The 25,464-nt window shown below is 34.2% G+C and overlaps 1 protein-coding gene across 1 annotated transcript in view; it reads right to left on the bottom strand.

Annotated features, from left to right (window-relative positions):
- LOC142341804 (tubulin delta chain-like) overlaps window positions 1-15,582 on the bottom strand; it is a 33,222-nt gene extending 17,640 nt beyond the window's left edge. Inside the window, exons 1-2 of the mRNA XM_075393045.1 lie at window positions 15,223-15,582; window positions 14,790-14,872 (exon numbers count right to left, since the gene is read on the bottom strand). Coding sequence (XP_075249160.1) covers window positions 14,790-14,872; window positions 15,223-15,450 — 311 coding nt within the window. The 5' untranslated portion in view covers window positions 15,451-15,582. The remainder of the gene's footprint in view (window positions 1-14,789; window positions 14,873-15,222) is intronic.
- Between the last annotated feature and the right edge of the window lie 9,882 nt (window positions 15,583-25,464).

The raw sequence follows: 25,464 nt of genomic DNA, 5'->3' as shown, positions 1-25,464 counted from the left end.
CCCCCATGAGCTGGAAAACTTGAATAATGACAATTAATGTCAGACAATTGAAAAACTTCGAGTTTTGCTAAAAAAATTGGTAAAATTCGTGAAGTTGAAAACCATTCCATTACCACTAGCAACTATAAAATAACCTAATATTGTGACACCAAGATCTGAAACAACAAAAATATTCAAAAAACTTGAACAAATTTTACAAATTAGAATAAATTACCATGTTTATGTTTGGTTTAGCAAAACATATAGCTCTTAAAATGACCATAAATAGTAATTACGTCTTGCAAAAGACCTTTACCAACTTTTACAAACCTCAATTTCAGACTGGTAGAACAAAAAATCCGAAAAAAAGACGAAAAAATTGCAACACTTAAAGGCTCAAAAACTTCTGAAAATGACCTCTGTTAACCTTGAATTACGTCCTTCCAAGAAGCTTCAACACTCTAAGTACTTGAAGAACTACTAAACGCGGCTAAGGGCCTCTAAAACTTGATGCCCGCTGAGCTTTACCTGTTTATCCCGTTTTGAAAGCTCAAAGTCATGAAAAAAGGTGTGAAAACATATTACAAAACTAAAAAACATAGCAGGACAAGTCTTGAAATACAATCCAAGGAATTGAATGAAAAACAGACCTAATGTACCTGACCAGCAGATCAATTGAACAATCCCAGCCAAAAAGACAAAATCTCGAAAGTTGTGAAACTAAAAGAATCAAACCAAACAAAAAAAACTATTTTGTTGCTAATAGAACATCTGCAATAACATACTAACAAACTCAATAGCAGCAAACCCCTGGCCTCTGAGGAAAAAGACTAAAATTTCCGGAAGTCAAACAAAAAATTACAATTTGAAAATCGCTAAAACTTTATATATTAAAATCTTGGAACACATTCCCCATTACCACTAGAAACTATAAGTAACCTATTATCAAAACCTAAAGGAAATGTTTTGGCTGTTCAGTTTAGAGAAACCTAAAAATTGACAACAATTTTCAAAAATTTGAAAAAATTGGCTTATGCCATGGCCAATAAAAATTTTGCAGTAAACTATTAGCAAATCCTAGACGAGATTTCTTGCCCCCATGAGTTGGAAAACTTGAATAATGACAATTAATGTCAGACAATTGAAAAACCGCAAGTTTTGTCAAAAAAATTGGTAAAATCCGTGAAGTTGAAAACCATTCCATTACCACTAGAAACTATAAAATAACCTAATATTGTGACACCAAGATCTGAAAGAACAAAAATATTCAAAAAACTTGAAAAAATTTTACAAATTAGAATAAATTACCATGTTTATGTTTGGTTTAGCAATACATATAGCTCTTAGACCATAAATAGTAATTACGTCTTGCAAAAGACCTTTACCAACTTTTATAAACCTCAATTTCAGACTGCTAGAACAAAAAATCCGAAAAAAGACGAAAAAAGTGCAACATTTAAAGGCTCAAAAACTTCTGAAAATGACCTCTGTTAACCTTGAATTACGTCCTTCCAAGTAGCTTCAACACTCTAAGTACTTAAAGAAATACTAAACGCGGCTAAGGGCCTCTAAAACTTCATGCCCGCTGAGCTTTACCTGTTTATCCCGTTTTGAAAGCTCAAAGTCATGAAAAAAGGTGTGAAAACATATTACAAAACTAAAAAACATAGCAGGACAAGTCTTGAAATACAATCCAAGGAATTGAATGAAAAACAGACCTAATGTACCTGACCAGCAGATCAATTGAACAATCCCAGCCAAAAAGACAAAATCTCGAAAGTTGTGAAACTAAAAGAATCAAAGCAAACAAAAAAACTATTTTGTTGCTAATAGAACATCTGCAACAACATACTAACAAACTCAATAGCAGCAAACCCCTGGCCTCTGAGGAAAAAGACTCAAATTTCCGGAAGTCAAAGAAAAAATTACAATTTGAAAATCGCTAAAATTTTATATATTAAAATCTTGGAACACATTCCCCATTACCACTAGAAACTATAAGTAACCTATTATCAAAACCTAAAGGAAATGTTATGGCTGTTCAGGATAGAGAAACCTAAAAATTGACAACAATTTTCAAAAATTTGAAAAAATTGGCTTATGCCATGGCCAATAAAAATTTTGCAGTAATCCTAGACGAGATTTCTTGCCCCCATGAGCTGGAAAACTTGAATAATGACAATTAATGTCAGACAATTGAAAAACCGCAAGTTTTGTCAAAAAAAATTGGTAAAATCCGTGAAGTTGAAATTAATTCCATTACCACTAGAAACATTAAAATAACCTAATATTGTGACACCAAGATCTGAAACAACAAAAATATTCAAAAAACTTGAAAAAATTTTACAAATTAGAATAAATTACCATGTTTATGTTTGGTTTAGCAATACATATAGCTCTTAGACCATAAATAGTAATTACGTCTTGCAAAAGACCTTTACCAACTTTTACAAACCTCAATTTCAGACTGGTAGAACAAAAAATCCGAAAAAAGACGAAAAAATTGCAACATTTAAAGGCTCAAAAACTTCTGAAAATGACCTCTGTTAACCTTGAATTACGTCCTTCCAGGAAGCTTCAACACTCTAAGTACTTGAAGAACTACTAAACGCGGCTAAGGGCCTCTAAAACTTGATGCCCGCTGAGCTTTACCTGTTTATCCCGTTTTGAAAGCTGAAAGTCATGAAAAAAGGTGTGAAAACATATTACAAAAATAAAAAACATAGCAGGGCAAGTCTTGAAATACAATCCAAGGAATTGAATGAAAAACAGACCTAATTTACCTGACCAGCAGATCAATTGAACAATCCCAGCCAAAAAGACAAAATCTCGAAAGTTGTGAAACTAAAAGAATCAAACCAAACAAAAAAACTATTTTGTTGCTAATAGAACATCTGCAACAACATACTAACAAACTCAATAGCAGCAAACCCCTGGCCTCTGAGGAAAAAGACTCAAATTTCCGGAAGTCAAAGGAAAAATTACAATTTGAAAATCGCTAAATCTTTATATATTAAAATCTTGGAACACATTCCCCATTACCACTAGAAACTATAAGTAACCTATTATCAAAACCTAAAGGAAATGTTTTGGCTGTTCAGGTTAGAGAAACCTAAAAATTGACAACAATTTTCAAAAATTTGAAAAAATTGGCTTATGCCATGGCCAATAAAAATTTTGCAGTAAACTATTAGCAAATCCTAGACGAGATTTCTTGCCCCCATGAGCTGGAAAACTTGAATAATGACAATTAATGTCAGACAATTGAAAAACCGCAAGTTTTGTCAAAAAAATTGGTAAAATCCGTGAAGTTGAAAACAATTCCATTACCACTAGAAACATTAAAATAACCTAATATTGTGACACCAAGATCTGAAACAACAAAAATATTCAAAAAACTTGAAAAAATTTTACAAATTAGAATGAATTACCATGTTTATGTTTGTTTTAGCAATACATATAGCTCTTAGACCATAAATAGTAATTACGTCTTGCAAAAGACCTTTACCAACTTTTACAAACCTCAATTTCAGACTGGTAGAACAAAAAATCCGAAAAAAGACGAAAAAATTGCAACATTTAAAGGCTCAAAAACTTCTGAAAATGACCTCTGTTAACCTTGAATTACGTCCTTCCAGGTAGCTTCAACACTCTAAGTACTTGAAGAACTACTAAACGCGGCTAAGGGCCTCTAAAACTTGATGCCCGCTGAGCTTTACCTGTTTATCCCGTTTTGAAAGCTGAAAGTCATGAAAAAAGGTGTGAAAACATATTACAAAAATAAAAAACATAGCAGGACAAGTCTTGAAATACAATCCAAGGAATTGAATGAAAAACAGACCTAATGTACCTGACCAGCAGATCAATTGAACAATCCCAGCCAAAAAGACAAAATCTCGAAAGTTGTGAAACTAAAAGAATCAAACCAAACAAAAAAAACTATTTTGTTGCTAATAGAAACTCTGCAATAACATAATAACAAACTCAACAGCAGCAAACCCCTGGCCTCTGAGAAAAAAGACTAAAATTTCCGGAAGTCAAAGACAAATTACAATTTGAAAATCGCTAAAATTTTATATATTAAAATCTTGGAACACATTCCCCATTACCACTAGAAACTATAAGTAACCTATTATCAAAACCTAAAGGAAATGTTTTGGCTGTTCAGTTTAGAGAAACCTAAAAATTGACAACAATTTTCAAAAATTTGAAAAAATTGGCTTATGCCATGGCCAATAAAAATTTTGCAGTAAACTATTAGCAAATCCTAGACGAGATTTCTTGCCCCCATGAGCTGGAAAACTTGAATAATGACAATTAATGTCAGACAATTGAAAAACCGCAAGTTTTGTCAAAAAAAATTGGTAGAATCCTTGAAGTTGAAAACAATTCCATTACCACTAGAAACTATAAAATAACCTAATATTGTGACACCAAGATCTGAAACAACAAAAATATTCAAAAAACTTGAAAAAATTTTACAAATTAGAATAAATTACCATGTTTATGTTTGGTGTAGCAATACATATAGCTCTTAGACCATAAAAAGTAATTACGTCTTGCAAAAGACCTTTACCAACTTTTACAAACCTCAATTTCAGACTGGTATAACAAAAAATCCGAAAAAAGACGAAAAAATTGCAACATTTAAAGGCTCAAAAACTTCTGAAAATGACCTGTTGACCTTGAATTACGTCCTTCCAAGTAGCTTCACCACTCTAAGTACTTGAGGAACTACTAAACGCGGCTAAGGGCCTCTAAAACTTGATGCCCGCTGAGCTTTACCTGTTTATCCCGTTTTGAAAGCTCAAAGTCATGAAAAAAGGTGTGAAAACATATTACAAAACTAAAAAACATAGCAGGACAAGTCTTGAAATAAAATCCAAGGAGTTGAATGAAAAACAGACCTAATGTACCTGACCAGCAGATCAATTGAACAATCCCAGCCAAAAAGACCAAAATCTCGAAAGTTGTGAAACTAAAAGAATCAAACTAAACAAAAAAACAATTATTCCTAAAACTTTTGAAGCTTTTAACCTGAAGGCCATTTATGAAACAATGCAATATAGTCATTAACTCACGCAAAAGACTTGAAAGAGGTTAATTTGACACTAAAGGTAGATAATCTCCAAAAAATGACAAATGCTTCAAAAAAAACTGAAAAATGCTTCAAATGAAAGGGATAAATTTAAAGATATTTTTCGAAAATGTGTCTGGAAATGTTCAAATTCAATTTTTCACTGTGGAGTTCTGTCTTGTAACTCATTTGCAATATTTAAAAAATTTCGTTGGCCAATAAAGATAGTTAAACTCAGAAAATGACGAACAAAAGATTCAAAAAATTTGAAAACAACCAAAAAATTTAAATTGCAAGCTTTATTTAAAAAATTACTTATATTTGCAATCTAAAAAAACAAAAACTATTTTGTTGCTATTAGAAACTCTGCAATAACATACTAACAAACTCAATAGCAGCAAACCCCTGGCCACTGAGGAAAAAGACTAAAATTTCCGGAAGTCAAAGAAAAAATTACAATTTGAAAATCGCTAAAATTTTATATATTAAAATCTTGGAACACATTCCCCATTACCACTAGAAACTATAAGTAACCTATTATCAAAACCTAAAGGAAATGTTTTGGCTGTTCAGGTTAGAGAAACCTAAAAATTGACAACAATTTTCAAAAATTTGAAAAAATTGGCTTATGCCATGGCCAATAAAAATTTTGCAGTAAACTATTAGCAAATCCTAGACGAGATTTCTTGCCCCCATGAGCTGGAAAACTTGAATAATGACAATTAATGTCAGACAATTGAAAAACCGCAAATTTGTCAAAAAAATTGGTAAAATCCGTGAAGTTGAAAACCATTCCATTACCACTAGAAACTATAAAATAACCTAATATTGTGACACCAAGATCTGAAACAACAAAAATATTCAAAAAACTTGAAAAAATTTTACAAATTAGAATAAATTACCAAGTTTATGTTTGGTGTAGCAAAACATATAGCTCTTAAAACGATCATAAAACGTAATTACGTCTTGCAAAATACCTTTACCAACTTTTACAAACCTCAATTTCAGACTGGTATAACAAAAAATCCGAAAAAAGACGAAAAAAATGCAACATTTAAAGGCTCAAAAACTTCTGAAAATGAGCTGTTGACCTTGAATTACGCCCTTCCAAGTAGCTTCACCACTCTAAGTACTTGAAGAACTATTAAACGCGGCTAAGGGCCTCTAAAACTTGATGCCCGCTGAGCTTTACCTGTTTATCCCGTTTTGAAAGCTCAAAGTCATGAAAAAAGGTGTGAAAACATATTACAAAACTAAAAAACGTAGCAGGACAAGTCTTGAAATAAAATCCAAGGAGTTGAATGAAAAACAGACCTAATGTACCTGACCAGCAGATCAATTGAACAATCCCAGCCAAAAAGACCAAAATCTCGAAAGTTGTGAAACTAAAAGAATCAAACTAAACAAAAAAACAATTATTCCTAAAACTTTTGAAGCTTTTAACCTGAAGGCCATTTATGAAACAACGCAATAGAGTCATTAACTCACGCAAAAGACTTGAAAGAGGTTAATTTGACACTAAAGGTAGATAATCTCCAAAAAATGACAAATGCTTCAAAAAGAACTGAAAAATGCTTCAAATGAAAAGGATAAATTTAAAGATATTTTTCGAAAAAGTGTCTGGAAAAAATGTTCAAATTCATTTTTTCTCTGTGGAGTTCTGTCTTGTAACTCACCTGCAACATTTAAAAAATTTCGTTGGCCAATAAAGATAGTTAAACTCAGAAAATGACGAAAAAAAAGATTCAAAAAATTTGAAAACAATCAAAAAATTTAAATTGCAAGCTTTATTTAAAAAATTACTTATATTTGCAATCTAAAAAAACAAAAACTATTTTGTTGCTATTAGAAACTCTGCAATAACATACTAACAAACTCAATAGCAGCAAACCCCTGGCCACTGAGGAAAAAGACTAAAACTTCAGGAAGTCAAATAAAAAATTACAATTTGAAAATCGCTAAAATTTGTAATGTTAAAATCTTGAAATACATTCCCCATTACCACTAGAAACTATGCAGTAACCTATTATCAAAACCTAAAGGAAATGTTTTGGCTGTTCAGGTTAGAAAAATCTTAAAATTGACAACAATTTTCAAAAATTTGAAAAAATTGGCTTATGCCATGGCCAATAAAAATTTTGCAGTAAACTATTAGCAAATCCTAGACGAGATTTCTTTCCCCCATGAGTTGGAAAACTTGAATAATGACAATTAATGTCAGACAATTGAAAAACGGCAAGTTTTGTCAAAAAAATTGGTAAAATTCGTTAAGTTGAAAACCATTCCATTACCACTAGAAACTATAAAATAACCTAATATTGTGACACGAAGATCTGAAACAACAAAAATATTCGAAAAGCTTGAAGAAAATTTTACAAATTAGAATAAATTACCATGTTTATGTTTGGTGTAGCAATACATATAGCTCTTAAAATGACCATAAAAAGTAATTAAGTCTTGCAAAAGACCTTTACCAACTTTTACAAACCTCAATTTTAGACTGGTATAACAAAAAATCCGAAAAAAGACGAAAAAATTGCAACATTTAAAGGCTCAAAAACTTCTGAAAATGACCTGTTGACCTTGAATTACGTCCTTCCAAGTAGCTTCACCACTCTAAGTACTTGAAGAACTATTAAACGCGGCTAAGGGCCTCTAAAACTTGATGCCCGCTGAGCTTTACCTGTTTATCCCGTTTTGAAAGCTCAAAGTCATGAAAAAAGGTGTGAAAACATATTACAAAACTAAAAAACATAGCAGGACAAGTCTTGAAATAAAATCCAAGGAATTGAATGAAAAACAGACCTAATGTACCTGACCAGCAGATCAATTGAACAATCCCAGCCAAAAAGACCAAAATCTCGAAAGTTGTGAAACTAAAAGAATCAAACTAAACAAAAAAACAATTATTCCTAAAACTTTTGAAGCTTTTAACCTGAAGGCCATTTATGAAACAACGCAATAGAGTCATTAACTCACGCAAAAGACTTGAAAGAGGTTAATTTGACACTAAAGGTAGATAATCTCCAAAAAATGACAAATGCTTCAAAAAGAACTGAAAAATGCTTCAAATGAAAAGGATAAATTTAAAGATATTTTTCGAAAAAGTGTCTGGAAAAAATGTTCAAATTCATTTTTTCTCTGTGGAGTTCTGTCTTGTAACTCACCTGCAACATTTAAAAAATTTCGTTGGCCAATAAAGATAGTTAAACTCAGAAAATGACGAAAAAAAAGATTCAAAAAATTTGAAAACAATCAAAAAATTTAAATTGCAAGCTTTATTTAAAAAATTACTTATATTTGCAATCTAAAAAAACAAAAACTATTTTGTTGCTATTAGAAACTCTGCAATAACATACTAACAAACTCAATAGCAGCAAACCCCTGGCCACTGAGGAAAAAGACTAAAACTTCAGGAAGTCAAATAAAAAATTACAATTTGAAAATCGCTAAAATTTGTAATGTTAAAATCTTGAAATACATTCCCCATTACCACTAGAAACTATGCAGTAACCTATTATCAAAACCTAAAGGAAATGTTTTGGCTGTTCAGGTTAGAAAAATCTTAAAATTGACAACAATTTTCAAAAATTTGAAAAAATTGGCTTATGCCATGGCCAATAAAAATTTTGCAGTAAACTATTAGCAAATCCTAGACGAGATTTCTTGCCCCCATGAGTTGGAAAACTTGAATAATGACAATTAATGTCAGACAATTGAAAAACGGCAAGTTTTGTCAAAAAAATTGGTAAAATTCGTTAAGTTGAAAACCATTCCATTACCACTAGAAACTATAAAATAACCTAATATTGTGACACGAAGATCTGAAACAACAAAAATATTCGAAAAGCTTGAAGAAAATTTTACAAATTAGAATAAATTACCATGTTTATGTTTGGTGTAGCAATACATATAGCTCTTAAAATGACCATAAAAAGTAATTAAGTCTTGCAAAAGACCTTTACCAACTTTTACAAACCTCAATTTTAGACTGGTATAACAAAAAATCCGAAAAAAGACGAAAAAATTGCAACATTTAAAGGCTCAAAAACTTCTGAAAATGACCTGTTGACCTTGAATTACGTCCTTCCAAGTAGCTTCACCACTCTAAGTACTTGAAGAACTATTAAACGCGGCTAAGGGCCTCTAAAACTTGATGCCCGCTGAGCTTTACCTGTTTATCCCGTTTTGAAAGCTCAAAGTCATGAAAAAAGGTGTGAAAACATATTACAAAACTAAAAAACATAGCAGGACAAGTCTTGAAATAAAATCCAAGGAATTGAATGAAAAACAGACCTAATGTACCTGACCAGCAGATCAATTGAACAATCCCAGCCAAAAAGACAAAATCTCGAAAGTTGTGAAACTAAAAGAATCAAACTAAACAAAAAAACAATTATTCCTAAAACTTTTGAAGCTTTTAACCTGAAGGCCATTTATGAAACAATGCAATATAGTCATCAACTCACGCAAAAGACTTGAAAGAGGTTAATTTGACACTAAAGGTAGATAATCTCCAAAAAATCACAAATGCTTCAAAAAGAACTGAAAAATGCTTCAAATGAAAAGGATAAATTTAAAGATATTTTTCGAAAATGTGTCTGGAAAAAATGTTCAAATTCATTTTTTCTCTGTGGAGTTCTGTCTTGTAACTCATCTGCAGCATTTAAAAAATTTCGTTGGCCAATAAAGATAGTTAAACTCAGAAAATGACGAAAAAAAGATTCAAAAAATTTGAAAATCAAAAAATTTAAATTGCAAGCTTTATTTAAAAAATTACTTATATTTGCAATCTAAAAAAAACAAAAAACTATTTTGTTGCTATTAGAAACTCTGCAATAACATACTAACAAACTCAATAGCAGCAAACCCCTGGCCACTGAGGAAAAAGACTAAAACTTCAGGAAGTCAAAGAAAAAATTACAATTTGAAAATCGCTAAAATTTGTAATGTTGAAATCTTGAAATACATTCCCCATTACCACTAGAAACTATGCAGTAACCTATTATCAAAACCTAAAGGAAATGTTTTGGCTGTTCAGGTTAGAGAAACCTAAAAATTGACAACAATTTTCAAAAATTTGAAAAAATTGGCTTATGCCATGGCCAATAAAAATTTTGCAGTAAACTATTAGCAAATCCTAGACGAGATTTCTTGCCTCCATGAGCTGGAAAACTTGAATAATGACAATTAATGTCAGACAATTGAAAAACTTCAAAATTTGTCAAAAAAATTGGTAAAATTCGTGAAGTTGAAAACCATTCCATTACCACTAGAAACTATAAAACAACCTATTATTTTGACACCAAGAGCTGAAACAAAATATTCAAAAAATTTGAAAAAATTTTAAAAATTAGAATGAATTACCGTGTTTGTGTTTGGTGTATCAATACATATAGCTCTTAAAATGGCCATAAAAAGTAATTACGTCTTGCAAAAGACCTTTACCAACTTTTACAAACCTCAATTTCAGACTGGTATAACAAAAAATCCAAAAGACGAAAAAAATGCAACATTTAAAGGCTCAAAAACTTCTGAAAATGACCTGTTGACCTTGAATTACGTCCTTCCAAGTAGCTTCACCACTCTAAGTACTTGAAGAACTATTAAACGCGGCTAAGGGCCTCTAAAACTTGATGCCCGCTGAGCTTTACCTGTTTATCCCGTTTTGAAAGCTCAAAGTCATGAAAAAAGGTGTGAAAACATTACAAAACTAAAAAACATAGCAGGACAAGTCTTGAAATAAAATCCAAGGAATTGAATGAAAAACAGACCTAATGTACCTGACGAGCAGATCAATTGAACAATCCCAGCCAAAAAGACAAAATCTCGAAAGTTGTGAAACTAAAAGAATCAAACTAAACAAAAAAACAATTATTCCTAAAACTTTTGAAGCTGTTAACCTGAAGACCATTTATGAAACAATGCAAAATAGTCATTAACTCACGCAAAAGACTTGAAAGAGAATAATTTGACACTAAAGGTAGATAATCTCCAAAAAATGACAAATGCTTCAAAAAACTGAAAAATGCTTCAAATGAAAAGGATAAATTTAAAGATATTATTCGAAAATGTGTCTGGAAAAAAATGTTCAAATTCATTTTTTCTCTGTGGAGTTCTGTCTTGTAACTCATCTGCAACATTTAAAAAATTTCGTTGGGCAATAAAGATAGTTAAACTCAGAAAATGACGAAAAAAAGATTCAAAAAATTTGAAAACAATCAAAAAATTTAAATTGCAAGCTTTATTTAAAAAATTACTTATATTTGCAATCTAAAAAAAACAAAAAACTATTTTGTTGCTATTAGAAACTCTGCAATAACATACTAACAAACTCAATAGCAGCAAACTCCTGGCCACTGAGGAAAAAGACCAAAACTTCAGGAAGTCAAAGAAAAAATTACAATTTGAAAATCGCTAAAATTTGTAATGTTGAAATCTTGAAATACATTCCCCATTACCACTAGAAACTATGCAGTAACCTATTATCAAAACCTAAAGGAAAGGTTTTGGCTGTTCAGGTTAGAGAAACCTAAAAATTGACAACAATATTCAAAAATTTTAAAAAATTAGCTTATGCCATGGAAATAAAAATTTTGCAGTAAACTATTAGCAAATCCTAGACGAGATTTCTTGCCCCCATGAGCTGGAAAACTTGAATAATGACAATTAATGTCAGACAATTGAAAAACTTCAAAATTTGTCAAAAAAATTGGTAAAATTCGTGAAGTTGAAAACCATTCCATTACCACTAGAAACTATAAAACATCCTATTATTGTGACACCAAGAGCTGAAACAAAATATTCAAAAAATTTGAAAAAATTTTAAAAATTAGAATGAATTACCGTGTTTGTGTTTGGTGTATCAATACATATAGCTCTTAAAATGGCCATAAAAAGTAATTACGTCTTGCAAAAGACCTTTACCAACTTTTACAAACCTCAATTTTAGACTGGTATAACAAAAAATCCCAAAAAAAGACAAAAAAATTGCAACATTTAAAGGCTCAAAAACTTTGAAAATGACCTGTTGACCTTGAATTACGTCCTTCCAAGTAGCTTCACCACTCTAAGTACTTGAAGAACTATTAAACGCGGCTAAGGGCCTCTAAAACTTGATGCCCGCTGAGCTTTACCTGTTTATCCCGTTTTGAAAGCTCAAAGTCATGAAAAAAGGTGTGAAAACATCTTACAAAATTAAAAAACATAGCAGGACAAGTCCTGAAATACAATCCAAGGAATTGAATGAAAAACAGACCTAATGTACCTGACCAGCAGATCAATTGAACAATCCCAGCCAAAAAGACAAAATCTCGAAAGTTGTGAAACTAAAAGAATCAAACTAAACAAAAAAACAATTATTCCTAAAACTTTTGAAGCTTTTAACCTGAGGGCCATTTATCACACAATGCAATATAGTCATTAACTCACGCAAAAGACTTGAAAGAGGTTAATTTGACACTAAAGGTAGATAATCTCCAAAAAATGACAAATGCTTCAAAAAGAACTGAAAAATGCTTCAAATGAAAAGGATAAATTTAAAGATATTTTTCGAAAATGTGTCTGGAAAAAATGTTCAAATTCATTTTTTCTCTGTGGAGTTCTGTCTTGTAACTCATCTGCAACATTTAAAAAATTTCGTTGGCCAATGAAGATAGTTAAACTCAGAAAATGACGAAAAAAAGATTCAAAAAATTTGAAAATCAAAAAATTTAAATTGCAAGCTTTATTTAAAAAATTACTTATATTTGCAATCTAAAAAAAACAAAAAACTATTTTGTTGCTATTAGAAACTCTGCAATAACATACTAACAAACTCAATAGCAGCAAACTCCTGGCCACTGAGGAAAAAGACCAAAACTTCAGGAAGTCAAAGAAAAAATTACAATTTGAAAATCGCTAAAATTTGTAATGTTGAAATCTTGAAATACATTCCCCATTACCACTAGAAACTAAGCAGTAACCTATTATCAAAACCTAAAGGAAATGTTTTGGCTGTTCAGGTTAGAGAAACCTAAAAATTGACAATAATTTTCAAAAATTTGAAAAAATTGGCTTATGCCATGGCCAATAAAAATTTTGCAGTAAACTATTAGCAAATCCTAGACGAGATTTCTTGCCTCCATGAGCTGGAAAACTTGAATAATGACAATTAATGTCAGACAATTGAAAAACTTCAAAATTTGTCAAAAAAATTGGTAAAATTCGTGAAGTTGAAAACCATTCCATTACCACTAGAAACTATAAAACATCCTATTATTGTGACACCAAGAGCTGAAACAAAATATTCAAAAAATTTGAAAAAATTTTAAAAATTAGAATGAATTACCGTGTTTGTGTTTGGTGTATCAATACATATAGCTCTTAAAATGGCCATAAAAAGTAATTACGTCTTGCAAAAGACCTTTACCAACTTTTACAAACCTCAATTTCAGACTGGTCCAACAAAAAATCCGAAAAAAGTGCAACATTTTGGGCTCAAAAACTTCTGAAATGACCTGTTAACCTTGAAGCCTTCCCATTAGCTTCACCACTGTCAGTACTTGAAGAACTACTAAACGCGGCTAAGGGCCTCTAATGAAACTTGATGCCCGCTGAGCTTTACCTGTTTATCCCGTTTTGAAAGTTCAAAGTCGTGAAAAAAGGTGTGAAAACATCTTACAAAAATTAAAAAAACAGCAGAAGTCCTGACGTACAATTCAAAAAATTTTCATTGACTAAAAAAAACTAGACCTAAAACGGACTATGAATGGATTGGAAAAACCATTTAGAAAAAAATCCGATCCAAAAAATCGAAAAAAGAGTAAAAATGAAATTGCCGCATGTGAACAAAAAATCACTAGCGAGAAAACGAATTTTTGTTCAAACACCGTTTTCTCACTCTACTTTAAATTTAGAGCGAAAAAATTTCACGCCGCAAAACCACTGGCTTTTTCGCTCTATTTCCTGTTTCGGCGTGACCAAAATCACTACTCCAATTTGACTTCAAAAATCATGAAAATGTGTGAACAGATCTTTAAAAAAAGACAGCGCCCCAATACAATTCAAATTCTTTGAACTGTAAAAAGACAGAGCACCAATACAATCCAATTCTTGGATTTTAAAAAAAATAGGAGCGCTATAATAACCGGCTGAGAAGATAAGGGCGGCTATTAAAAAAATGATTTGACGCGTTTTATTGAGTTAACTAATTCTGCAACATTACAAAGTAAGTCAAATCCTTTGCTGCTCGAACTCACACGCTAATTTTGTAAAATTCCCCCCATTTACAGTTACCTTGCAAAATATTGGGAAAGACTGTTGCCTTGCATGACCCTAGTCTAATTCAGACGCTTATCTTTTGAGGGCATTGCAAGAACGCACGGCTACCGTAAGTTAGCAAGAATTGAGCAACATTCTGGTACATTTGTGACATTGAAAGATAACGTTCTGTCGTTCATTAGGACAGTTGACAATTGAGATGCTTAGTATTCTGTACGTTACCTTCAGCAAAGCGTTATCTCAGCTACGTTATCTCAAAATTTGAAGTCAAACTCTGTGGTTGAAATTAGTGACAATATCACATGCAATAGGACAATAATCGTCGGGCCAAATTGGTGCGATGGCAGCATTTAAAGCGAACATTGTTGCAAAGATTTTTCTTAACAATCAGTTAGAGTTTGAAAATTTCAAAGAATCACAGAGCGAAAGACGATGGTTTTAGAAAGCGGGATAGGATCTAAACTAAATTCACCTCTCCTCCAGATTGTATCCCATGGCCCAATTGGATCCTCTTCCAAAGTGTCCGTTGACCACATTCCCTTCTCGATATTTTACCTACAACAAATGCCAAGCAAAAATTGGCCCATTATTTAGTATAACCCAATTTTCGCTTTCCTTCTTTGATAAGTTACACAGAATCTGCGTTACAATTTCTGTAGGCAGAAAACAAAATGACCAAAAACCAATGTTAACTTGACGTGCCTGCAAGCTCATCTGAATTATAAGGCGGCGTTTCTTATCAGTTTCTATCACAATTAAAACTGATTTTAACTAAATCGATTAACTGTCGGCAACTATTTTTTTGTTTCGTAACCAAAGTTTAAAAAAATTAAGCCCCCCATCCAGTATGAGATGTTTTTGAGCTCATGTTATAAGTTTTTCCAAATAAAACGTTTTGACCATGCCTTCTTGAGATGTTTGTTGAGCATCCGAACATTGGCCACTTTGTCCTCTGTGTCTACACAAACAGCACGACAATAACCCGTTCGGTCCACAAGTCCGTTGGAGACACTATGTTGTGCCAACTTGAACAACTGAGGACCTATCTGGTTACCACATTGGCCCACTTGCACCACGATTGAGCCAGAGTTGGCGTATTGACCTTGCTGTGAAGCTGAAGAGGGCGGACTCATTGACCGCAGTTTGATATCCTCAACTGATGATTATGATAACTAATCAAGCTTCAGATTAAGAACCAAATCTATCTACAAAATTTTAACCAATATAAAGATGGAAATATGAGCTTTATAGGAGCATCGCAAACGTGTGTAGCATTGGATAATTGCGATGAGACAGTATTACAGGAATAATTTAGTCTATTAGCAACAAAAAATCCTAATGCGACCAGAATGAATTGTATTTGTGATTTTCATAAATCCAGCTCATGGCAACACGAGACGTTTACTGTTCGCTCCAAATTTTTATTCTGGAAAATTAAAGTTATTTGCAGAATTCTTCAGGTCTCTGTAGCTCGTTCCCAGTGTTTGAAGCCGCCTTTAAAATTGAATGTTAACTGCTGAAATTGAGTTCAGGAATTTCCACAGAACTGCTTCAATAGAATGTACCGAAGTTGCCAGTAAAGAATTGAATATAGTTAAAGTCGCTCCAATTTATACATTTTGAATTGAATTTTTGACAGCAAATTACAAATAACGAAAACTGTTGCACGACACACAATATATATCACTTTCAGTTATACCATCACGGACTCACAACGAGCTAGATTCAAGTTCATTTACTGCAAGCCCTTTAAATTCCTGCAAGCAATTAAATTGACAATCTGTTGTTGAGGGAGGACGCCGTTAGGGCCGAACGCGCACAGAGAAGAATGTCATAAAATGAAATTTAAAGCCTAACATTTCCCGTGTTCTGATTGGTCGATCTTGAACTCATACTAAACGCATTTTTGTGAAAAAATACTTACAAGATAGTTTTAAGGTCCATTCGTGTTCTCTAATTCCTAGCTCCACATTTATATCAATTACGAGGGCCCGCTGAGACCTTGTAATGGCCCCCGAACTATGACCACAAGCGGTAAAAATATATCTAGAATTTGGCTGAATGTTGAATTATGTTGAATTTAGTTGAATTGAGTTGTCGAAAACTCTATGTTGCTACGTCTATTTATTGCGACGTCACGTTGACACCATGTTTCTTCGGGCCAACTGATTTATCTTTCGAGCAAAAAATCATTTTTATTGCTTGAATTGAAGCGGGTGTCAAAAATGCAATTCAAAGTTTTCATTGAAAATATTGAAAACGGAAACGAAGAGAGAAAATTGAATCAATCCACGAGCACAGCCACTTTATAAAACTTCGCTCATTGTCATCTCAAGAGATGTACGTCAAAAAGTACACCTTTGAAATTAATGCTACTAGATTATGAATATTATTTAGTTGAAGTCCTTAGATAATTGCATCTAGGTACATTTTTGTCGGATGAAAACAAACTCATTAATGGTTCAACTTAAACTTCGAATGGCTCAATTGAGTTCAAGTTAGTAAAACTCAGAGTTAGATCTCTTTCAAAAAGTTTACACTTTTGTTATAACTCGTATACCAGGTGTGTAGTAACAAAGTGTTTTCTGGTATAATACTAATAAATTTTAATCAAAATGTTTGCTTGTCGCGTGTGCATGCACTAAAGTTTTTCTAAGCTTTTTCAGGTGTTTTCTACAAGCGGATGGATGGCAAAGCAGTTCCTCTTTTCTTCAGATACGAGGTCGACAACTTTAAGTAAGTATTCAACAAAATAATGTTTTCTCACAAAAATCAAGCCAGAAAAGATGTGTTCAGTGAAAAATTCAGTAAATTAAGAACAAAAGATTATGACAATAATAATTGAAGAAAGTTATCACGGTATTATTCAACTCGATATTAGAGTAGCAATTTTGGTGTGTGTCAAGTTATTGTTCAAAAGTAAGGTGGGGCTTGCTGATATTTGATTATTTGTTTAATGATTGTTCTAGGTAAACAATAGCGATCATGCCCATCAAGTTTTAAGATTTTCGAAATTTTCCTCAGGGAAACTTCCGGACTTGAAAAAATTTGTCCTTCATTGGTCGACGTCCAAAGAAAAGTTCGATACAATTCGGCTACAAGACTCCAGTCCTAAATGTAATTGTTCCGTGTATAGAATTATGATGACATCGTCAAAAAAAATTGAAAATATGATGAGGCAACTATATATTGTCTTTGGCGAATATATACTGGTTGTAGAAAATTGAATCCATTCGAGGTCATTGTTTTGTCGGGGGCGTATGGAATAGAGGAAGATTGTAATCCAAATGAGCGTTGGCAGTTGTTAGAGTCGTCGATCAGAAAGAAGTTTATCGAAAGGGCTTTTTACTTTTACAATAACACTGCACCTTAAACTGGGGATGAACATTGATCAGGTTCAGTGTCGAGATCAGCAGTTGAGTGTGAAAGCATCGTACTGACTTTAGATGATGGCACATTCATACTACTGCGGCGAGAAAGGGATGGCTTATACAGTTTCATCTTATTGTCCTCGAAATGGAAAATTTCATACTGGTTCTTCCATTGCTGATACACATTATGAATTTCGTTGACATCGTCAGACTTGACTACAAGACAATGGCGAACATTATCATGTTTGAGGAACGAAGGCATGTATTTTCGTATGATGTTAAATCTGTGGTAGGCCCAGATGAAGGCAATATGAAGGAATAGGTTCAGAACGAAAACAATTATGGTAAGTGATAATGACAGTTTGATGGGAACATATTCTTTTGATTCAGATCGAAAAATCGGTTTCAAATTGGACATATCCATTGTCAGAGGCTGAGCAATCCTCACGAGATCTTCACTAGTTTTTATCTTAGGGCTTCTTAGAAGTTCTGCTTGCACTTTCCTCAAAAGTGTTAAGCTTGCCTCTGTTCGGGTTTCAAAGTACGGTAAGTCTTTAACATCAGGAACTGCTCCTATCAGATGTTCGAGTGGGTCTGGCAAATGTACATCAATGAATTTTGCAGGAATTTTATCGCAACTCTCCAAATCAGATCTTATTTTGATGTTGTGTCCCACTATCACCTGGAAATCACAGGCAACAGTAATTATACAAATTTTGCAGCCGGGAATTAGTCGACTCCACGATTTGTGTTGCTCCTGTAGGCTGTACTCTCTCATTTCGTAGGTGTCGATTGCAGAGTTGAGCAGCCATATGCCGTATCCCAAGTTGTCTGCCTGCACTTGCGTCGGGAGGTAGAATACCTCTGTATCGCAAGTTTCAGCGATTTTTAGGGAAGAGCTTAGAAATAGTGTCGCGAGACATGAGGGGTGATTTGCTTGAGATGCTAGCGGCTCGTGGCAAATTTTGTACCTGGAGGATCCTAAGCAGCTGTCGTACTGTGCTTGAGAGATCGTCATCAATTCCATTTGATCCTCGGAAATTGCAAGATATGGGTCTTCTATAACCCATTTAATTGCCATTCGAGGTTCTGTCTGTGGCATTGGTACCACTCGAGCACTGTAAGTTGAAAATACTGTTTGGCGAGATGCAAGTGGAATCGCAAGGGTTAATATCAATCCTTCATTGACCGTTACAACATCGCGCAACAGCTTAGCATCATAATAGGACATGTCTGAATTTGGCGGTATTGCCAGTGACAGCCTGCTGCCTGAGAGAACAAGTTCGTCTCCGACTGATTGAAGAATTGCCAGTAGTGATTCCTTGGGAACTAGCGACATCGGGAGGTGTTGCTGAAGAAGAGTTGGTAAAGCATTCAAGACGTTCATTCGGTATGTATAGATTGCAGATCGATAACTTTTTACATCAGAGTTTAGGAGTGACAGTATAGATGCCATGGTATCAAAGTTAAAATTTACTTGCTGATTCGAAAAGAGCATCTGAGTGCAATCTCTAAGAATGTGGAAGTTCATTGAAATGGCGTTGAACTGTTCTTCAATGAGCTGCCAGTTTTGGTTCTGCGTCTCGACCATCTGTTGTTGCGCTTCCTCAACTTCTTTTAGTTTATTTCCGACTAAGAAGAATTTTTGGTCGGTGTCAGTTTTCATTTTTGTGACGTGGTCAGCAAGGATTGTTGTTAGGGTTCCAACATGATCAATGTGAGCTGCGTTTGTCTTCGCCTGGACTTGACATGAGCCAAATATTCCACGGAGTCCACAATTTCCTGATCCTCCCATCATCAATCCAGATCTAAAAAGTCCGATTCCTGCTACTGCTAATGCTCCTACATGAGCGCCTCGTCGTACACGGCTCTCTTGTCCGTTGGCATTCGTTTGCAGGAACGTTGCTGTTTCGTTCCGGATAACCGAAACATCCCGTTTGGATTGGTTCACTTCGTGTTCAATTTTATGAAACATCCAGTTCACGTTGAATGGTGAGTGATTTGATTGAAAATGAGAAGCGAAGTAAAGTGGACAATGGGAAGATGGAAAACTCCACATGTGATTTAGTTTATCAAGCATCGTCACTAGTTCTGGTTTCAGTGTGAAATTATATGGAAGGAAATGGGACCAGAAACTGTACAGGAATAAAATTTTCTGCCAAAAGAATTTTTGACTCTTCATTAAATAGAATTCCTTTTTTTAAAACATCGTCGAATTCGTGTCCGTAGTGAGTCGCAATCGTGAATAATGGCGTTTGGGTTAGGTCAAATAAGGTTAAGGTTAGGAGGGTTAGGGTTTCAGCAAGCCTCATCTAAACAAACTATTCTTTATTATAATTAACTACTGCGTGTGTTTTAGATTTTAAATTTCGCTCCTCTTGTTTTGAGTTGAGTGGAAACAGGTAAAAGATGGAAGTGTGTGTTCTCCCTGTAAGTAATCTTGCTGTTTTCAGTTCCTTGTTATGTTGAAATTTGTTCTTGCCTCTGCTCTCTTAGCAGTCAGCTTGTGCTGTACTGTTGTCGAGTGGTGAGGCCATATCTTGAATTGCTGTCGCAACTGCTCATATATTGAGATGGGCAACCCAAAGGTGTGGACGTCAGTGCGAAATTTGGCTTGTGGGCCGACTGTTGACAACAAGTGTGAATTGGTTGTCAATCATCACTATATTTGTGGCGGCTTTTTGCTGCTGTCAATTCTCTGTCTTCACTTTTCACTACTTAGTGTACTTAGTCCATACTCATTTCTAGACTGACTATTGACTACTGTTGGACTTGATTCTTAGTGTACTTTAGAAATACTTCAGTTTTGTTTTAGATACTTGTGCTTTGGTGTTTTAGTTTTTGCTTAAAACTGTGGTTAACTTGACTTTCGACTCAAACTTTCACATCTAAGAGAATTGGTGAACGCTTTCAGAGATAAAGGTTTTTCAGATAATTTTCATGAAGCGAACTTTAAGGAGTGGTTGTGTTAGACCAGAAGGTGTCAACGTTTTACATGATGTTGTTCAAAACACATCGAATCTCCGCAAGGTTTTATCTGACAGTAATGTGGAGGCTATTGACCGAACAAAACATGCTTTGGTTGAGTCTGTTAAGTGTGTTAAGTACACTTCTGACAATACTCAGGTAAAATATTATCAACTGTTCTCAAAATTATCATAAGTTTGTTAGTCAGAAAAACTATCTTGTTTAGCGAACTATTGACATATTGGTCTCAGTTGATCGATTGAACTATAGTTATGACATTTCGGGAACCAGAACTGGAGAATTCGGCGCTTATGTTTATATGGGTCTTTTTCCAAAAAATCCATGTGATTACAAAGTCACAGTGCCAAAAGAATCCCAAATTTCCAATCTTCCTTATGGTTGCTTGCTGGTCACCCAAGGAGAAAATTTTACACGATGGCATTCGGATTTCACTGAAGCTACAGATTGCCTGATTACGCTGTACGGCCAAGGTGAAAAATTTTGGTTTTTTGCTCCTCCTGGGTCTGTTGCAAAACAGCTCGAAGATGGATACATTTTTGCTTATCAGTTTAAAGAGTGTATTGAACAATATAGTGACAAAATCCCCTTCTGTAAGCAACGAGTTGGGGATTCCGTTTATCTCCCGTATGGATGATTACACAGTGTAGTTACAGTTAACAACATCGGAGGCTGTACCTCATTACTATCGGTTGGTTTAAAACTCCCAGAAGAACGTCGTTCCGCTACTTGGGAATTGGTTACAAATAATCTGCCTCTAGGGAAGAGAAGACAGATTGTAAAAGAAGCTGGCCCAGTAAGTTACTTCTACTGCTTTGTTAAATTGAAGACGTATTATGACTACTGCAAAGTCTTCCCAAAGAGCTTGTTATTTCTTTTAGTTTTTCAGTGCTTGATAAAATTCAGTGCCAAGTTAAAACATGGTAAAATCAATTCAGTACTGGGAACTCATATCCTATGAGTGTACTGGTGATGAAACGTTGTACAGCTGCTCTATTGATTGCAGAAAATGCATATTGAAAATACCGATTGCAATTTTTGCATATTTTTGGCGGGGAGAGAAAAAATTTTTTATTCCTTATCTTAATACGTGGGGAATTGAGTTTTTTCCGTTTTTATGGTAACTATGGGTACCCTGGTGATGAAAGGCTGTGGTAGAGTCAACTATCATGCAAGGAGTGCCCAGAGATTTTTTTGGAAAATCAGAGTTAATTTTTGCACCTGGGGAGAGAAAAAATTTTTTATCCCCAATCTTAATACATGGGGGAATACAGTTTTCCCGATTTTCATAGGAAAGGGAGGTCACCTGGTGATGAAACGTGGTAGGAAAGACTAACGTCCGGTCAGGAGAGCCTAGTAAATTTTTGAAAATTTAGAGTTCAAAATTGTCGCGGGGGAGAGAAAAAATTTTTTATCCCGTATCTTAATACATGGGAAAAATAAAATTTTTCAACAACTCAAAAACTACTAGTCCCCTGGTGATGAAACTTGCTCTGGATGTTTATGGGGTCTCAATTGTGCGTTGAAAATGATTTGTGTGCATATAACATTTTTTTGGTTTTTTTTATATTTTTTAACCTCATTCTTGTCTTTTAGCTTTTGATTAGATTGTATCAGGTACATACATCAGGAACTCAATGTGAACGGAAACATTAAATATCATTATGATTGACTACGTTTAATATCAAAATAAAAATTTTTTTCGCTTTCTATATGTATGTAAATATCTAAATTGACATTTCGAAACGTTTCTAAAATCATTTTAGAAACGATAGGCCAATTTCTACTATCACTTTCACAGTCGATTTGAGAGATGGATAATTGATTAACTTTATTGTTTTAAACATGCCGACGTAAGCTTAGGAGACAAGTGAGTATCACATTTTTTGAGAATGGTTGATTTTTTGACATTTTTGTGACTAAGCTGTAAACAAATCTGTAATTTTTTCTGTCTTCAAAAGAAAGAAGAGAAGCTAATTGCATTTTGTGTCCTTTGGACTCGTTGCTAGGTAAGAGCTTCAGGTCAGTTAATTTCTGATAGGGATTATCAGCCGTTACCGCTTGTGCAATTGAGTGCGTAGAGGCAGAAATTTTCTGTGTTGTAAAGAATATCTGTGGATTAGGTCCAATAATAGCTCTGAGATAACCTTATTTGCTTTTCTCCTCTTTTTCTTTATTCAACTTACTTTTTCGCTTGGCTCCTTCAACAAAATTATGCAACGGTGACGACTGTTTATGTGATGATTGTGTTTTTGTTGATGTTTTAGTTAATTGTGTTGATGAACTTGTTGAAGGTGTGTCTTGTTCGCTTTCAATGACCTCTTGGCTTCTTTTCACGTCAAGTTTTGTAGCGCGTGAAGGGCCTTGTTGATAGGCTAATCTCCTCGTGCTGTCTCTCGATGACTCTATAATTTTTTGGCGTTTCTGTTCTTTCGACAAGTTGGAGACGGGAATGAATATTCCTCCATCTCCTAACGAGATATCTACCGTTTTCCTTTTTGATTGAGTTACGGCTGGTTTTGGTATTTTTGTGGAGTCTGGATGAAATGTAACCCTTCTATTCAAATTTTTCTGCGAAATAGGTGTTTCGAGTGTACTTTCATGTCTTATCCTCCGAGATATTTGATTGATCATCGGAGGCTGGACATGATGCTCAAAAGGTTCCGGAAAGTCGGCGAAAGGAAATTCTGTTCCCTCTTCTTGCATTCCTCCTGTATTGTCCATTGGCTTTACTTCTTCTGCTGGATCTTGGTTTTCGTGAGCCTCAAATTCAAAATCACTGTCTCACTGCAAAAAGATTTCTGGAGGTTCAGGAAAATCGAGAAGTTCTTCCGGTTCTGCTGGTTGTCTTGGTGGAGCAACCGCTGGGGGCGCATGAAACACTGGTGGAAGAGGTACAGCTGGTGGTGGTACTGGTCTCGGTGCAGCTACTGCTGGCACTGCTATCTGATAGTTTAGTGTAGTTGTGACAGGTTGTTGACTTTCTTCCTGCTCAATTTGTTCTGGAACATCACTGATAAAAGTGTGTTCAAGAAGTTTTGGGATTTCGTCATCGAACATTTCTGGTTCTTGACGATATTTTCCAAATACTGGATCCGGTACAAAATTGTCAGGGCTGATGTCTTCTAAATCAACTGGAGCTTCTGTAGGTTCGTAAGGTCTAAGTCTAATCCGATGAAGGCATTGCGTAAAGTTTGTTCCAACTTAAAGAATTAGATAATTTGAATTCGTTAAAACTTTTTCCACTCGGTATAATGGTATCCAGACATGCATTGATTTGCTTCCAAAATCAGATTGATGGGATAATTTAGGATTTAAGATAAGACAGTACGTATCAGTTTTAATGGATTTGCGTTTGCTTTAGCGTCATAATAAGTGCGATATTTGTGGTAGCTTTCAATGAGTGAAGATTTATTTTCTGCAAACTTTGTTGCATTGCATCCTGTAATTCAATCCCAAAATCAGATTTGGGATCAAGCGTTTTAATTGCTTTGTTATTAAATCTAACGTCAAGTGGTTTTACTGGTTCTGAATATTGCCGTTGGAGGACATCCAATTGACGTGTAGTATGAGGTGTTGTGAATGTAAGTAGCAAGAGGTACATACTTGTGCCAATTGGACCACTGCTCGTTTGTGTTCAGCTTAAGGATGCGCTTAAGTGCTCCATGAGCTCGCTCAACTACTCCTACACTCTCAGCGTGTTTCAAAGTTGCATGTCCAATTTTGATTTCTAACAGTTTTGCTAATTCATGCATGAGTTCTGCTACAAAGTTTGTACCTAAATCTAAAATGATTGTATGGGGAATATAGCTGTGCTGAAAAAATATTTTTGTGAGTTCAGTTGCAATCACTCTTGCTCTGATTCTTGTCAGTGGTACGGCAAACAAATATTTTGAAAATACATCAATGCCTGCTAGTACGTATTTATATAGTGTTGATGACAATGGGCCAACGATATCTATCTGAAGCAAGTCGCCTGGAAACGATTGCAATGACGATAATGGTTGCAAAAAGGTTCGCAGGGATTTGTTTGAAATTGCTTTTTGTAGTATGCATGTTAAACAATTTTTGATCATTTGAACAAAATACTCAACAAAACCTGGAAAGTAAAATCTTTTTCGGAACTACTGCACTGTTCTAACTATTCCGACATGGCCTGCCATAGGCGAATTGTGCAAGCGGTATATAACCTCTTTCCAAAGGTGCTTTGGTAGACAATATTGTAAGTATTTCACTTTTCCGGTGTGATCAAAAAATTGTCTGTAGAGAATATTTTCAATTAGTACTAGGCGGTCAAATTCTTTTTTGTACTTTTTAAGAGCAAAGGATGCATATTGCAAATCATCAATATGGTTTTGAAGCTTCCACTGAACAACGTTTTTTATAGCATCATCCTTTGCTTATTCCATTTTAAGATCTAATGGGTTAAGTTTTTCCAAAAGGTCATTGAGCAGATGGATCACGCATGAGAATTGCATTGATTTCATTTTTGCAATATTTGAGTCGAATTAAGCCTGAAATGTCATCTGGTTCGGTATTTGTTTTTGTTTGCAATTGTATTTGCATAAGAAGGTCATCGGAAATTCCTTTTTGTTTGAGTTCAGAAATCACATTTTGACCTATTTGTGAGGAATTTGAACTAAACAAACTTTCGAAGGTTTCCAAACAACTCAAGGAAACATCAGGTGATTTTGCAACCGTTTCTATCTCTATTTCCTTAACATGCGATCTGTTAATTTGAGCTGAATTGTCTGACTAGGGTCAGTTTGGACACGTGATAAAAAATCTGCG

This window comes from Convolutriloba macropyga, chromosome 6, assembly GCF_964194025.1.
Source record: "Convolutriloba macropyga chromosome 6, txConMacr16.3, whole genome shotgun sequence".
Lineage (NCBI taxonomy): Eukaryota > Metazoa > Xenacoelomorpha > Acoela > Convolutidae > Convolutriloba > Convolutriloba macropyga.
The sequence above is the reverse complement of the archived record's forward strand: the minus strand, read 5'-3'. Positions and strand labels throughout refer to the sequence as shown.